The sequence below is a fragment of the Nesoenas mayeri genome, assembly GCF_963082525.1.
Source record: "Nesoenas mayeri genome assembly, chromosome: 9".
NCBI classification, from domain to species: domain Eukaryota; kingdom Metazoa; phylum Chordata; class Aves; order Columbiformes; family Columbidae; genus Nesoenas; species Nesoenas mayeri.
This window is the reverse complement of record NC_137557.1, coordinates 324,145-340,485: the sequence shown is the minus strand read 5'-3', so window position 1 is coordinate 340,485 and position 16,341 is coordinate 324,145. Positions and strand designations below refer to the sequence as shown.

General features: G+C 55.6%; 1 protein-coding gene across 2 annotated transcripts in view; it reads left to right on the top strand.

The window, feature by feature from the left end:
* The window catches only part of WWTR1 (WW domain containing transcription regulator 1), a gene marked incomplete at both ends in the record, with an annotated part of 42,740 nt that overhangs the window by 16,087 nt on the left and 10,312 nt on the right, over window positions 1-16,341 (top strand). Inside the window, one exon of one of the 2 annotated variants that reach the window (XM_080349934.1) lies at window positions 4,407-4,548. In XM_080349934.1, coding sequence (XP_080206060.1) covers window positions 4,407-4,548 — 142 coding nt within the window. Of the gene's footprint in view, window positions 1-4,406; window positions 4,568-16,341 lie in introns of both variants that reach the window. The other variant, XM_080349933.1, reaches the window with a different exon arrangement.

The window sequence follows — 16,341 nt, the reverse complement described above, 5'->3', positions numbered from 1 at the left end:
CCGCCCTTCTCCGCCGTTCTCCGCCGTTCCCCGCCGTTCTCCGCCGTTCCCCGCCGTTCTCTGCCGTTCTCCGCCGTTCTCCGCCGTTCCCCGCCGTTCTCCGCCGTTCCCCGCCATTCTCTGCCGTTCTCCGCCGTTCTCCGGCGCGGCGCGAGCCCCAGCCCCGCTGCGGCGCTCGGTGACTCAGGACACGGCGCGACTGCTGCTGCTCTGAGTCTCCAGCTTCCCACTGGCCCTGGAGCAGCTTTGCTTTGATGTGGCTCAGTCCAAAATCCACTCTCAGTCCCTGGGACAAAGCCCTGACAAAGGACCCCGTGCGAGCGCTGCAGCGTTAGCCAAACTCTGTGTTATTTCAGGTGAGAGCACGCTTACAGAAGAATGTATTTAAAATCAGTTACTTCTCCTCAATTCCCCTTTTAAAAATTAATAGATCTGAATTTCCTCATACTGGAAAGAAAAGGTTTTAAACTAGAATCCGCTGAGATCCCTTTGTTGTTGAGGTTAGCACGAGGAGCGGGAGGGTGAGTGGGCTCCACGCCGCTGCTGGTGGAGCTGAGCTGGGCTGAGCTGAGCTGAGCTGAGCCGAACTGAGCTGGGCTGAGCTGAGCTGAGCCAAGCCAGCGGAGCGAAGCTGAGCTGAGCTGAGCTGAGCTGAGCTGAGCTGGCAGAGCTGAGCTGAGCCGAGCCGAGCTGAGCTGAGCTGAGCCGCTGGAGCTGAGCTGAGCCAAGCTGAGCTGAGCTGAGCTGAGCCGAGCCGAGCTGAGCTGAGCTGAGGTGAGCCGCCGTGCTGGCTGGACTGGGTCTGGCAGAGCCCGGGCTGGAGCGTGAACGGCACCGGCCCTGGGAGCGGGAGGCGGACCAGGTACAGCGGTGGGACGGAGTCAGAACGTCCTGGTGTTCTGAAACCCGGAGCTGTTCAGATCCGAGCGCGCGTTGCGGTTTCCCGCGGCCAGCACCGTTGGGATGCCGCTCACTCCTGGGCGGTGAAACACCGTGGTTTGGGCAGGCGGGGGCACTTAAACAGCGTGCTGGGTGGTGTTGTTGGGGGTGCTGATGTGCCTCCTTCGAGCTGTACATGTTTAGTTTCTCCAGTCTGGGGAACAGCAGCAGCCTCCAGCTCAGGCTTCTCAGAAATCTCGTTTTCAAAGCTGCTCGTGTGCTCCGGACACCCCTCGTCGGTCTCATCTGGGAAACAGGAGCTGAAAGGAATCTCCTCTTTCCTCCCTGCTTGCTTCCGAAACGGCCTGCTCTGGTTCTAGGATTATAGCAATAAGAAATGGAAATATTGCTTCTGAAAAACCTGAAAGTCAGAATTGGAATATATATTTTGGGGCTACTTTGTAATGCGTTTGAATATTCCTGAAGTAAGAATCTTATGAAAACAAGTCTTAGAAGTTTGCCGTGGTTCTACATAGCAGTTTTCTCTACTTCATAGTGAAACTTCAGCATTATAGATGAGGCCAGAGATGTTTACGTGTGGGGCCCATTGCGTTGTGTTCATACCACGTAATGGAGACACGTGTCTCCAAAGTGCAGCCAGGACGCTTTCGCTGGTTCTCGCCCAACCTCTCAGGCCGTCCCTTTGGATGACGCGTGTGGATGTGAACAGAAAGTGGCATGCAATACAAGAGAGAATACAGATGTATGATAACAGCAGAAAATAGTAATAAAAGAGCAAATTCTTGAGATTTAGAGCACTCATGGAATTAGTATTTTTCAGACTTGTTCTGACGCTGAGTTTCAGCGTCATCTTTGGCCGAGCGATCAGTGCGGTGCTACCTGGCACAGCCAGCCTGTTCAGACGTGACCAGCACTGCCTGTCCACCTACATTTAAAACCGTTTTATTGCTCCGTGCTCTGTTCTCCTCCCCCCCGGCCTGTCGGGGGAAAGAGGAAAGTAAAGATTACAAGGGAAACTGAAAAACATTATTTACATATTTCTGGAGCCATTTTGTGAGAAACTTTAGAAAGTGAAAATGTTATTGGCATTTAAAGAAAAATACACAAAGATTGAAAGTGTAAACTGGCAATGATAGAAACTTGGTTTTTTGTTAAGGGAAGTGGAAACTTGTTAAAATTTACAGAATACAGCTCTTAGGACTGAAGGAAAGGTGTTTGTGTGGTATTTATGAAGTATTAACTTAGCCAGATTTAGTGTAAGGGATTATCTTTCTGTGTAGGTGCTGCTACACCAGAGTTCAGCGTGTGAAGTGATTTCTATCAGTCTAATTCCATTGACAGGGCGGGTGAAACTGACACATTCAGTGCTTGGGGGCGCTGGAGCCGGGGTGACTCGGTGGTGTGTTCGCGCGGCCCAGCGCTGGGCTCGGGTTCCGGAGCCGCGCGGGTTCCGCTGTGCCCGGCTCCTCAGCAGCGCAGTCCCGCGGGGGCGCAGGATTTGGCCTGTGTCTGGAGCTTTGTTCTCCGTCCCATTGTTGCGGGCGATGTGATGTGTGCCAAGAAGAAAATCCTGCTGGGATTAGTAGTTCTGGAAAGAATAAAACAAGGAACAGCTGGATTGATACAACCCCAGATAAGGGTATTTCAGCTTCTCTCCATAGTGTTTTTCTTTCTTGTGTACAGATACTCATTTCAGAGCTGAGTAAATGCTCCTCGTTACAGTGAGATTTCACACGTACGAGCAGAATTGATGTTTGCGGGGTGGAACAAGCAGTGGCAGCAGGGTGCGGTTTCCCAGCCAGAAGCGCTGCTCCTGGCCACCGAGGCTCCCAGTTGCCTCTCCCTTCCTGCTGCAGCCCCACGAAACGGAGCAGAGCGAGAGGAGCGCTGGCCACGCGGCTCCATCGCCCAGCCCGGCCTGCGTGGGGCACCGCCGTCCACCCCGAGGGACGGCACAGCCCGGGGACCGGACACGGGGCTGGGGACAGGACACAGGGCTGGGGACACAGTGCTGGGGACAGGACACAGGGCTGGGGACGGGACACAGGGCTGGGGATGGGACACAGGGCTGGGGATGCAGGGCTGGGGACAGGACACAGGGCTGGGGACGGGACACAGGGCTAGGGACGCAGGGCTGGCGACAGGACACAGGGCTGGGGACGGGACACAGGGCTGGGGACACAGGGCTGGGGACGGGACACAGGGCTGGGGACGGGACACAGGGCTGGGGATGGGACACAGTGCTGGGGACGCAGGGCTGGGGACGGGACACAGGGCTGGGGACGGGACACAGGGCTGGGGACAGGACACAGGGCTGGGGACAAGGCAGCCTTGGCCCTCAGCCCAGCTCGCTCTGCGGCGGGGCCGTGTCGCGGTTCTCTGACGGCACAGGGTGCCGTGGGCAGCCCGGGCTGGCGCTGCTCTGCGCCCCTCGCGGTGCCGGGGCTGTCGGGGGCCCGCACGGCGTGCGTGGGGCGTTTGTCACGGGCTGGGACGGACTGAGCACTGGAACTGCCTCTGGACTGATTCTGGTGTGAAGGTCCTGGATTTTAGGACAGTATTCTGTGTTTTAGTGTTTGAAATACACCTGTGGTGTTTAATGGTTTCCCCATTGGCCTTTAGAAAAAAGAGGCTCTTCGGAATTGAATCTTGTCACTGCTGATATGCAGGAGGCTGTAAGAATTTATTAAAGACTAATTTTTGCTACATTTTCTTTCATTCTCCTGTGTGAAATAGAAGATGCTGGGCCTAAATCTGTTCTAGCAGTGTGAATTCAATACATTTCAAGCAGGACGAACCGTTACCTGTTTCTGCAAAGGTTCAATACCCATGTAGAAGGGACGGGGAGGGGTTTACATTAACAGTGGAAGTCGGGGCAGGGAGGCGTCTCTGGCCGGGAACCAAGCCCTTCATGTTAGAATCCTGGTGCCGATGTGAGGGAACTGTTGTGTTTTCAGTTCTGCTCTCTGGGGTTGTTAAACAAGCACTGTCTGACGTTTCACAGCCTTTATGAACTGGGTAAAGCCGAGTCAGCGCAGTGATCACGGCCGTACGTTCTGGTCACAACCAGCCGTTGCTTGCTCTTGCCCCACGGCGCCTGTGCCGCAGGGAGGGCTGGTGCCACATGGCGGGCCAGTGCCACATGGCGGGCCATTGCCACATGGAGGGCCATTGCCACATGGAGGGCCAGTGCCACATGGTGGGCCGGTGCCAGATGGAGGGCCAGTGCCAGATGGAGGGCCAGTGCCACATGGTGGGCCGGTGCCGCATGGAGGGCTGGTGCTGCATGACGGGCTCTGTCCGGCCGCGCTGTCCACAGTGTTCCATGGTGTTTAAGGACAGCTCGTGTCCCCGCGATGCCAGGATGGCACTGCCGGGGAGCAGCACCGCGCTGGGTCCTGCCGGGGCTGCCGAGAACTCACCGCGTCATGACGTTATGTGTAACCACGTATATAATATACTCGGGTAGTTTGTATTGAGTTTGTGTTTTATCTTTTCTTTCTCAGTCACATAGAAAAAATCACAACATGGCAAGATCCTCGCAAAGCTCTGACCCAGCCGCTGAGCCACGTCAGCCAGCACCCGGCAGCCAGCTCCCCGGCCGTCCCGCACCGGCACATGGCGATGGCACAGCCCGTGGCCCAGCCCGTGGCCCAGCCCAGCCTCGGTGAGTGCCGCGGTTCGGTTCTGCAGGGCCCATGGCCCAGCCCAGCCTCGGTGAGTGCCGCGGTTCGGTTCTGCAGGGCCCGTGGCCCAGCCCAGCCTCGGTGAGTGCCGCGGTTCGGTTCTGCAGGGCCCGTGGCCCGGCCCAGGCGCGGTGAGTGCCGCGGTTCGGTTCTGCAGGGCCCGTGGCCCAGCCCAGCCTTGGCGAGTGCCGCGGTTCGCTTCTGCAGGGCCTGTGGCCCAGCCCAGCCTTGGTGAGTGCCGCGGTTCGGTTCTGCAGGGCCCGTGGCCCGGCCCAGCCTTGGCGAGTGCCGCGGTTCGGTTCTGCAGGGCCCGTGGCCCGGCCCAGGCGCGGTGAGTGCCGCGGTTCGGTTCTGCAGGGCCCGTGGCCCAGCCCAGCCTTGGTGAGTGCCGCGGTTCGGTTCTGCAGGGCCCGTGGCCCAGCCCAGGCGCGGTGAGGGCCGCGGTTCGGTGCTCAGCACACTCCGGCCGAGCCGCCTTTGCTGGTCGGGCTGCCAGATCATTTCTGCTCCCAGAAGGGCGCTCTGGTTCTGCCATCGGCCCAACAGGGTGCTCTCCGCGTTCTGTGTTTTTCCCTGTGTGCGCTGGCAACGCGTGAATCCGCGCGGCTTGACAAGTTCTGACATATCGTGCATTTTATTTTAGACCCTCTGTGACAATTTTTTGGTGTAGTGTCGCCCATACAAACCCGAGTTTTTCCCGTGTTTTCCATCCAGAGGTGGTGTGCAGCCTCTGCGAACCCACCGCGTAACTGAGTGTTCCTGTGCGCAGCGCTGTGGATGACGGGTGTGCGCGCAGAGCCCGCGGCTTTGTGACGGCTCTGCCCGTTCACCGTGGCGCCCTGGGGTGGGTTTGGGTTCTATTTCGGGGGAGCCAGGCCTGGCTGAGCCAGCGCCACAGACACCAGAGGCGTGGAAACGGGACACCCGGTCAGGACGCTCCTCTGGCTGTAATTCTGTAACTTCTGCCCTAGCGGTTTTTGGCACTGCAGGAAGCAAAAGAAGGTTTTCTTTTGAAGATGTGCCACTTTAAAGGATTTGAGTATTCCAGGTCTGCATACTGGTCTGCGCTTCAATTACTAACACACGTGTTTTCCTCGCTGTGCTGCTGGGAGACGGTGGGAAGCACGGTGTGCCTGCAGCCGGCGCGCGGGCTCCTTCAGCGCAGGCTGCTGGACGCGGCGCTGACAGACGTGCCGTTCAGCGCAGCGCGCGGCGGGCGCAGGCCGCCGTGTGCCTGTGCCTGGCACGGGGAGACACGCAGCGACCGCCCTCTGGGGTCAGTGGGCACGCCTTGGAAGTTCTGCTGGTTTTCTCCTTTCCGCACAGCACACGCTGGTTTTGTAACCTCAGCAGGGTTAGATTTCTCACTGACATTTAAAGCATTACTTTTTAAATGTTATACAACAAAGGCATCCGAAGGTATTTCTTTCTTTGATGCATCTTGTTAAATGTACAGAAAACTAATACCTGCTAGGCAGGTTTCTGTGCCCATTTACACACCATGGCTGAATTCAGTCAGGTTTCATGAATAAGAAGGCAAACTTGTCCCGAGACTGACAACGCGTTGCTCCGGGTGAGCTGATGTTCCCTCGTCCCGTCTGCTGCTTCTGAACGCTCTGCCTTGGTCCTTCTCCCAGGGGGTTCCTCGCTGGAGACACTAAGGAAAGGGCAACCCTGACAGGAATCTTTTAACTATGTATTTTCCTGTTGGAATGCAACAGGGAAAATGATCAGCCTCTGACCCGACAGCCAGAAACACTCTATTTCTTGCAGAAACACTGCGTTTCTTGCATTTCTGTAAATCCCATTTACTGTGGTGCCGAATCTGCACATGGATTAGTTCCCCACCCGTTCTGAGACGTGCTCCTTTTCAGCTGATGGGTGCAGCGTTAACTGCCCGTTGTGGCCCAGCTCCGCAGCCATGCCGGAGCCCCGGCGCAGAGCCAGGCGGGCGCTGCTGCGCGTGCCGGGGATCGGGGTCTGAGCTGGCGCTTGGGCAGGGGGACGGGGAGGCGGGAGCAGCCGCAGCACCGGGGCTGCTGATGGGCCTGGCCCCGCGGCCCCAGCTCTGCCCCACGGCTCGCTGTGCCCCACGGCTCGCTGTGCCCCACAGGCCAGGCCCAGCTCTGCCCCACGGCTCACTGTGCCCCACAGTCACTGTGCCCCACAGGCCAGGCCCAGCTCTGCCCCACAGGCCAGGCCCAGCTCTGCCCCACGGCCCTCGCTGCCGGGACGAGGCTGTGGAGGGTGGTTTTCGGCATGTGTAGCATGATTTAGGGGGAAAAATTAGATCCTTAAAAAAGCTTGTTTTGCAACAATCTTTAATTGAATGCTGCGTGTTTTGTAGTCTGTTCAGCATTGTGCAACACTCAAAACCATTGTTATTTTCATCCTGCTTTCTTCAGACTGTTCTAAAAAGATGTATTTCATTTTGTGACTGTGCTCTTCATCGAGTTGGTGAGCACAATCTGGTCTTCATTTAGATGTTTTTCGAGTTTAACAGTTTGCAACTTATTTTGACATAAAATAATAAACCCCTCTGATAGTAATTATGTTTTCTATATAAATTAGCTTGAATGTACATGCGCAGTTCCCGTAAAAGCCTGTGCGGAAAGGCCGGGCGTGCCGGGGGTGGCTGTGTGCGCTGATCCGGGGAGCCCAGCCGCGCAGCTCGGGGTGTCAGGCTCCAGATGAAGGGCTGCGCGGTCTCACCCGTTTCTGTGACTGCGGGGGAGGCGGCTCCCGCTGCAGCCGCTGCAGCCGCTGCTCCGTCGCGGCCCCGGAGCGGGACGCGCCGCGTGTGCACGGGCGGCCCTTGCGCCGGCCACCGTGTCACAGAAACTCATCCGTGGTCTCACCGGCTCCGCTCTCCGCGGCATCGCTAGCGATGATTTCACTGGGTCTGGGTACAGCCGGGGTTGTGGCACTGCCTCTGCTTTCGTCTGCTTAATTGGCCAGGAAATGTAACCAATAAAACAGTGCAATGGTCCTGTCTAAGAGCAATAAACACATGAAGCAAAGTTTCCATATCCTGCCGTGATTAACGAGGTGTAGCTGCTATTGTTTGAGGGTGATAACGTGCGGTTCTGGTGCCTGTGTCAGGGTGAGTCTGTGGAGATAAGAACACAGACACTCCGCAGTGCTTAAAAACAGGTGGGATGTGTTTTTGGTGATAACTGACGTGGGTGAAATGCTGTAGATGTTGCACGGCCTGGCTCGTGTTGGCTGGGAATTTGGCTACAAATCCGTAAGCTGGAGAGGAACGTGTTTTTCCAGGGGAGCAGCTCGTGCGCTCACACCTGCGCAGGGAAGCGCGTCCTGTTCCAGGCCACCTTTAATCACTGGGTGTCCCGAAAGACGTGGACGCCATTCGTTGTGGTCAGTGGGAATAACTATGGCACCTGGTTCTGGCTAATGGAGCAATCCTGACAGGGAGCCGATTGCGCTGGGACTTGCACCTTCTGCGGGAGTGAGAGCTTCATGATGCGGCTCCGGAAAAGAACGTGGGGGGTGGTTATTTGCAATTAAAACCTCTGAGAAGTAATTTATCAGCCAGATCTCAAATGGAGTGTTTATTTATATTTGAAGGACAGTGGCTAATAGTTCTAAACACCACCAGCAGTTACCTTCAGTATCAGGCAAAAGAAATCCAGATATCTCCAAGGACACAGACCTGTAAACCAGCAGCAGTCTGGTCAATCAGAAATGCGGGAGGCCGGTGTGTTCGGAAGAGGTGGTGGTGTTGTTCCCAATCCTAGTCGTTTCCGACGTGAACACGGGGACGCTGCTGTGCCGTCAGCGTTTCCCGTCAGGCGGTCGCGCAGACGCGCCAGGGCAGGGCGAGCGTCCTCAGAGCTACAGCCGCTGAGATGCAAGGCTGAGGATTGCGTGAAACGGAAGATTTTAAACAATAGCCGTCATCAGGAATTGGTCATTAGCACCCAGTGGAGCAGCCCCCACTGGTATTTGTTGTTACTGATTTGTTGTTAAAAGTGCTTACAGAGCAAATCTCAAACCTTTTCAATAACTTCTGCTGAACCATTTGATGCTGCACCTGCAGGTTGTTCATTTGGGTCACCGAAGACAGGGAAGTTAAATGAGACTATCATCACAGAGCTTAACAGTCGAAACTGTTGAGCAATTTGTGTAGAGCTGTTTCCAGCCCAGGAATCTGAATAAAGGAGCCTCTGTGCGCGGGGACGGCACAACCTTTCGGTTTAATGCTTTACAGATTTTTGGAACGAGACGCAGCAGCGCTGAGCAGCCGCGTTCTTTGCTGACCTTGCTGGAAGGCCGATGCTGTTTCTGGGAATCAGTGAAACAAGCAGCTCTTTGTTGGCAGGAGCGGAGGGAGAAAGGGAGGGGAGCCTGCTCTGATTTTCTGTGTCGTGACCGAGTCAAAACCGTAATATGGCTGGGCTGCTCTTTCTTTTGAACCCCAGCAGACATTTGTTTCTCGTCAGGGCGCGTTGCGTGCCACCTGCCGCGGCCCCGCGCCGGGCTGCGGCCGCGCGGACAGGCCCGACCCTCCCGACGCTGGACAGCGCGGTCCGTGCGCGGCAGAAACAGCCCGCGCCGCCTGCTCTGGTTCGGCGGCTGCGCGGCCTCTCACCCGCAGAACCCTCCTCGCTCAGCGTATATCCAGCAAAGTCATCCACAGACGGGTCTCCTGCAGTGTCGGGAAACCGAATTCGCTAGGATATTGTGACCAATTTAAAAGCAAACAAAAAGATTAACATATTTTTCTTAATTTTTCATGTAACTCCCAAAAGAAAATTACACGGGTCGAACTTGAGACGTCAGCTGAATAGTTGTAATTCATGGACCGTGGTGGAACTGCGGCCACAAAGTCCAGGTTTGGAACGTCGCTCCACATTTTTACTGCTCTTTTGGGCTGGGGAATTGTGCAATGGCTGTTTACCAGAGGCACCGGCCCCGCTTGGCTAAACAGATTTGCTTTTCCCCAAGAGATGTGAACTCAAGCCACCCTGAGTCTGTCTGCCTGCACGGCGAGCGCTGGTCACCTGCTGGTTCCATCCTCTCAGCTCCGTTCAAGTGCCGCAGCAGGTTTCAGGTTGTGTCTTTCCGCAGAAGGGCTGCGGTGGCAGTGCCGAGCTCTGCCCGGGGAGCTGCAGCTCGCCAGAGATCAGCTCATTTTCCTTGGTGCCTTTTGAGCTGTCCCCCGCAGTCCAGGGCTCCTCGGGCTCCCCAGAGCACCCAGAGCTGGTAAAATGTCACGGATTTATTAGATTTATTAGAAATAAAAACTTTCTATCGAAAGATTCAAACTGAGTAGTCCAGTCAGGGCATGAACTGAAAGGGAAAGAAGAGGGAGATCATTTGAAGTGATGGTAAGGTTGGCACGGTTACATGGGAGACAAACCTGACCACAGGTGTTACTGGCGTTTATTCTGTACAGAAGGTGTCTGGGAGGGCGCAGGAGGTGACGTGTAAAGCACGTGGCATCCGGACAGGAGCTCCGGCGCAGCCACGGGGCTCGTCTGTGCCGGGCTGGGCGGGTGGAGCTGGTGCAGCAGCAGCCCCTGTGGAGCTGTGTCCTCGAGCTGTGTTCCAGTGTTCCAGAGCTGTGTCCTGGAGCTGTGTGTGTTCCAGAGCTGTGTCCTGGAGCTGTGGTTCAGAGATGTGTTCTGGAGCTGTGTTCCAGAGCTGCGTTCTGGAGCTGTGTTCCGGAGCAGCTGGTAACACGCCCGTGTCTGGCTGTGCCCGAGCAGAGCGTGCAGAGCTGGGCTCTCTGGGGTTTCTGGTGGGTCTCCCTCTGCACTGCAGGGAGGCTGCGGGTTCACAAGAACGGGGAGGTGCCGCTGGCGAGCCAGCTGCTCCAGATTGCTGCCGGATGTTCCGTGCCGCGTGACGCCGCGCTCAGCAATGCAAGGTCCGGAAAAGCCGGAGGAACGGAGCCGGTGGTGGCGATGGCGTTTGCCCGCCGCAGCAGCCCCCAGGCGTGCGGCGTGGCGGCTGCGCAAGGATGCGGCCCAGCGCCTCCCTGCTGGTGGGAACGCACGGGCGTATTCTGCTGTGCTCGTGTGCACAGCTTTGCCTCACGTCTTGAACTGTCTTTACCTCAGCCCACAGGTTTCTCTTGCTTTTCTCTTCCAATTCTCTCTCCATCCTGCTGATGGGGGCAGGAATGGGGTGCCCACCTGTGCGGGGGCTGAGTGGGTGGCTGGGGACAATGCGCCACAGCGGGACAGCGCAGCTCCGGAGAACTGTGCTGGATGTGTGCGCATCGGCACTGTACTGAACCGCCCCAAGCCGCTGGGTTTGCTTCGCACGCTCACACGCCGTACAGCACGTGCGGGAGCCCTGCATCGCTCATCTCCCTGCTGGAGCTGCTCACCAACAAGTCCCGTCTCTCGGCGGTCGCAGCTGCAGTGGCACGTGCTCTTGGCTGCAGCTGCGCAGCGCCGCTGCCGGCGCGTTCCTGAAGGATCTCTCAGTAGTTTGGGCTGCTCTGCCAGCCTGTGGGATGCCCGGGACAGTTCACCAGGAGGGCTGTGGGGGCTGTGGGTTTGCACCAGCACTGCCAGAGCCGCTCTGCCTTGTGTCACGTCACCGCGGCTCCTTCCTGCGCACTGTTTGGCTCAAGGATTCCAGCTGCCGCCAGGTTTGCAGGGAATGTGGAAACACCATTTATCTTTAGTGGTTTCTTAGTAGACTTTCTTTACGTTCTTTGACCCGGATATTTCTGATTTTCCTGGGTCAGAATTTCTCCAAGATAATAGCCGCTGATGCAGGAAGCTGCAGTTTTCAGAGTAAGCCCCTCCGCATTCAGGTGTTTTAGGAGTCTTTATCTTGAGAACATCATGCAGCCAAGCCCAAGCCTGAAGATCTAGCCCAGGCCTGATAATGGTCCTCTCAAAGCTGGTGAATACACTTGTACAGGATGAAGGGGGTGTCTCTGCACCGTAGTCTGTGGGTTCCAGGAGACTTCACCTGGGATCGAACGCCTCCCGTGCTCCTCCAGAGCGGTCATGCTGGGCGCCACCGGCATCGCGGTGCTGCGCTCTCCGCAGCTCCTGGTTCTGGAAGCCCATCTCAGACATGGTTTAGATAGGCCTGCATGCTTTCGCAAGGTGCAGAAGGATTCATTAGTGTGGGCTTTGCACCACCTACAGGTAATAAAGCTGCCTCTAGACCCAGACTGGCCCTGGATACAGCACAGGACTAATGCACTCCTGTTCGGTACAGCCAAGCCTGGCCTGGAGCACAATGTGATGGAGACTGAGGGACCTGGGGGTTCAGCTGAAGAACAGGAGCTGAGGGGAGACCTTCTGATCTCTGACCTGCCTGAAAGGAGCTTGGAGCCAGGGGGGTTGGGCTCTGCTCCCCAGGAACAAGCGCCAGGAGCAGAGGAAACGGCCTCAAGTTGCCCAGGGGAGGTTGAGGTTGGATCTGGGAACAATTTCTCCCCCAAAGGGCTGTGGGGCATTGAACAGGCTGCCCAGGGCAGTGCTGGAGTCGCCATCCCTGCAGGGGTTGAAGAGGTGTTTAGATGAGGTTCTCAGGACGTGGGGCAGTGCTGGAGCTGGTTGGGTTATGGTTGGGCTCCATGATCCTGAGGGTCTCTTCCAACTGAATGATTCTATGATTCTAAGTAAGAAAACTAATCTGCGCTCTCAGCGAACGGTGGTTGTTGGAAGGGGGTGGGCAGTGCTTTCCGAAATCTGCAGGGTTTGCAGGACGTGTTCCACGAGCCCTCACGTGTGAACTGCTGGTGTGGAAAAGCCCTAAAACTTAACACGTCAACCGAAGGCTTGCCCATGACTATTTCAGTGCCTTCCAGGGGAACCAGTGCAAAGAGCATATTGCGAGTCTGCCGTGGTTTAATTATTCCTCAGCTGGTTCCCGGAGTCAGCTGGTCTGTTACTGTACGTGCAGCATTTGACCCTTCAGATGTATTCTTAGAACAGCTGAACGTAGCAGTTCTCGTGGCGGGCGCTGCAGAATGCCCCAGGGTTTCGTTTCATGTTGTTTCTGTAATGGATATAAGCAAATAATCACCTAGCAGTCTTAATGTTTTATACTCTTTTTATTTCTAGTTAATATTTGTTCTGAGCTAGGTGACATTAACCTAATGTGCCTTATATCTGTGTGTGCACATACCCAACAACTAGATTTGACTTCACGAAAGTAGACCACGCGAGTCCTAAATTTGCCTATAGGACATTATAATGGTTTCACTCAAGAACAAGTCAAGTGGACGGATGCTGTAATGCAGCTGGTAGGATCAGAACCTGGGCCTTAGCATCTGCGTGTTTATAAACTGGTTTTGAATGAAACTGAAAAAAGAAAATGGATTTCATCACCTCCATGCCCTCCCGCTCCCACGCGGGTGGAACTGCGTGCACCTACAGCCTTTTCAAACCTCGCGGGTGGAAAGCGGTTTTTTTGGCAGTAGAATGGGGTTTTTTGGTTGTTAGAAATACGATCATGAACTTAGAGCGTACTTGGCTTTCGGCGGTTCTGCACCGCGATGCCAGGCTGCGGGAATGCTTCCCTGCCGTACCGAGCGGCCGGAGCTCCTTGGTGGTGCGCGCCCACGGACAGTCGTGCCTGAGAGAAAAGTCATTTACTCCAAGATACAGTTTGTTCATCAAAATACTCTGTGTCCTCGTGAGGAGTGACTTGGGGGGTTATTTGGCACCATAGCTCAGGGAGACATATTTCTCAGCATTTTCGTATTGTCTTGTTCTTTGCCTTGCATGTGTAATTTCAGCTGTGCTGCCACATGGGCGCGGATCAGCGGGTGTTTCGCACAGCAAAGGCAACTCGTAGCCGTGACAAAGAGCGCCCCGGCTGCCCGAGCGCGTCCCGTGCGCGCCATCCGGGCTGTTGATCTTCACCTCCCGCGCCCGGTCTGTCGCGCGAGTGCCGCTCGGTGAAAGCAGCTTTCCTAAGGAGAACTTACTGCATTGTGCTCACGCTTCAGCCAGCCTGGATTCTTAGCGTGGTTGCTCTATTCACTCGACCATTGACATGCCAAAAATTCAAGCACATGCTTATGCATGCAAGAGGAGTTAAATTCCTGCCTCAGTGCTTGTGGTCCTGGCAATTTGACACCAGATTTACACTGATATAATTTATATAATTGCACTTAGAATATTTCTTGCTTATTCTAATGTGTATAAGACCAGATTAACCGTATCTTTAGATGTGGTTCCATGTATTGTTCTCGCACTGCGGAAGGGGTTTGGCTCTGCACGCAGCCCTCACTGCGGCCCTGGCCCTCCCGGCACTGCACTGTGACCTGCCTGTGCCGATGGAGTCACACGCCGCTGCTGGCCTTGCTCCGTCTGTGCTGCAAACAGCTTGTTTTCCCCCCAGACTCCCACGTTGATTGCACATAAGCGTTTTCATGGCTGCCCAGTTACTTTTGCTGGGAACTGATGTAGCCAGCAAATATCTTCCTTTTATCCGCAGGCAATTTTTAGTGCGCTCTGTGGCCACAAAAATGCTTCTGCCAGCTGGGCGGGGGCAGTGCGTGGGCAGGACGGGCAGCTGGCGCGGCAGGACTGACAGACGGCAGCGCTCCGGTGCCATGTGAAGCCGCTGTCGTGTGTGGGGACACAGCTGCCTGCGGACCACACGTTGACTGAACCCGCAAGAGCTTGCATTACTGCGGGGCTGCTTGTAACTGGGATTATGTCTTGAGCTGGGTTTGCCACTGAAGCTCAAATATCCTGCAGCTGCACTCCCAAGTGGTCCCGCAGTCTTTATGTGCTGGACCTGTGCGATACCGGATCACAGAGTCGTGGAACCGTTTTGGTTGGAAGAGACCCTTGGGGTCGCTGAGCTCAGCATTTGGCGTGTGTGGGTGTCACACGTTTGATGCAGCGCGCACGTGTGACGGTGCTGGCTGTGCCGGGCCCCTCGCGGCACAAACACGTCCAGGCCTGGGAGGATCGGAGCTGAGCTGGGATTCCAGTGCCCACGTGGCAGAAGCGATGAGAGAAAGACAGAAAGGAACACAGACATCTCAGTGCTTCAGACAGAACAATATTGGATCTCTTCTAGAAAGTATTTTACATCTGAGATGTTCTTGTTAAAAGAACTTTGTTAATGATGCTGTTGCCCTATTAGTGAAAGAATCCTTGCAAAAATGTCAGTTAATTTTAAAGCACTACACGCTACCACGCGTAATCCAGACTGGCTTTAGGTGCTGGGCGTGTTTTTCACTGGGAATGCGGGGGTAGGGAGGGAGAAGGAACGGTTTGCTCTGCGTGTCATGGACGGTGTTGTTCTGCTGCTTGGCTGGGAACGGGTGCATTTCGGTCGAAGATAAAAAGGGGGTGCAGCAGAGGCCGTGCTGTTTCCCCTCCGTCTCATTTTCCTCCAGCATTTCCCAAGCTCACTGCTAAGAGGGAAACATTTCTCGAGACCAGGGTGGTCGTGTGTCCATGGCGAGCGATTCCCGTGGTCGTGTGTCCATGGTGAGCGATTCCCGCTGCCGAGGGCGCCAGCCGGCTGTTTCAGCTGTGAGCATGGTCACCCGTGACCGCGGAGCGGCACAAAGACTTGGCATTTCTTCCATAACAGCGCTCTAAATAAAAGTGCCCGTCCAACAGAAATTCTGCTCTGCTTTATAGTTTCCGGATTTAACCAGAGAAGATCTGTTTGCTTAGTTCACACTGACAGTGCGAGCAGCATCGGCCGAGCAGCAGTGTTCTGTCTGCAAGCGAAGGGCTTGCGCTGCTTTGCACGGGTACGAATCGGGTTTGCTGACAAACAGTCCAGTTTCTCACCTGCCGTTTGTGGAGTTATTCTCCAGGTGGACCTTTTGAATATCCTGCCAAAGCGGTGGATTAAGGATTCGTTTCCCAATCTGAATACCCCTACAGATAAGATTTCAGGTGTTAATCAGATATGCAAAAGACTATTGTGGTTTTCTTTGTAAAACATTGACTATACAATATGGTCCTTGCATGTCCAGAATTCACAGGAGTTACAAATCCCTCTGTTGTGTTAAATTAGGTCTAAAATCAGACACCTTAGTCTCTAATTTATTAGACCTTTCTCATTTGCTGCCTAACCTGAATGATGTAGCTCCTGAGAGGAGCTAAGGCAGGCCTCAAGTTGGCATCTTTTTTAGGTTAATTTTATACAGGTTTGTATTTAAGAGCTCGTTAAACTTTCCTGATATAGCTGCTTTAAAGCCGCAGTGAGTCTGGGCAGTTCTTCCAGTGCCGGGTTGTTAAGGACTTTTGCTGGGTTTGATGGTGAAGCTGGTGCTGTGTTGGTGCCCCGCGGTGACGCTGCCCGCAGGCTGAGCTCGCCGGCCCGGCACACGCAGGGCTGGGCCGCCTGGAGCGGGGCCAGACACCCGGGAGCCGCCTGCGCTGGAGCCGCCTGCGCTGGCCCTCACCGCTGCACGCCCGGGAGCCGCCTGCGCTGGAGCCGCCTGCGCTGGCCCTCACCGCTGCACGCCTGGGAGCCGCCTGCGCTGGCCCTCACCGCTGTGCACCCGGGAGCCGCCTGCGCTGGAGCCGCCTGCGCTGGCCCTCACCGCTGTGCACCCGGGAGCCGCCTGCGCTGGCCCTCACCGCTGCGCCTCTGCAGCTGGGATGGGCGACGGATTCCGTTTCGTTGTGTTTTCTTTACGTTTCATCTGCTTTGAAAAATCAGGTGAAAGTATGTTAAGGGTATTAGGGAAAGATGTAGTACCTGATAGTTTTCCGTACCTTTTTAATGTGGCGCTTTCGCACCCTCTGCCAGTCCCGCTGGTCAGTGGGTCTCA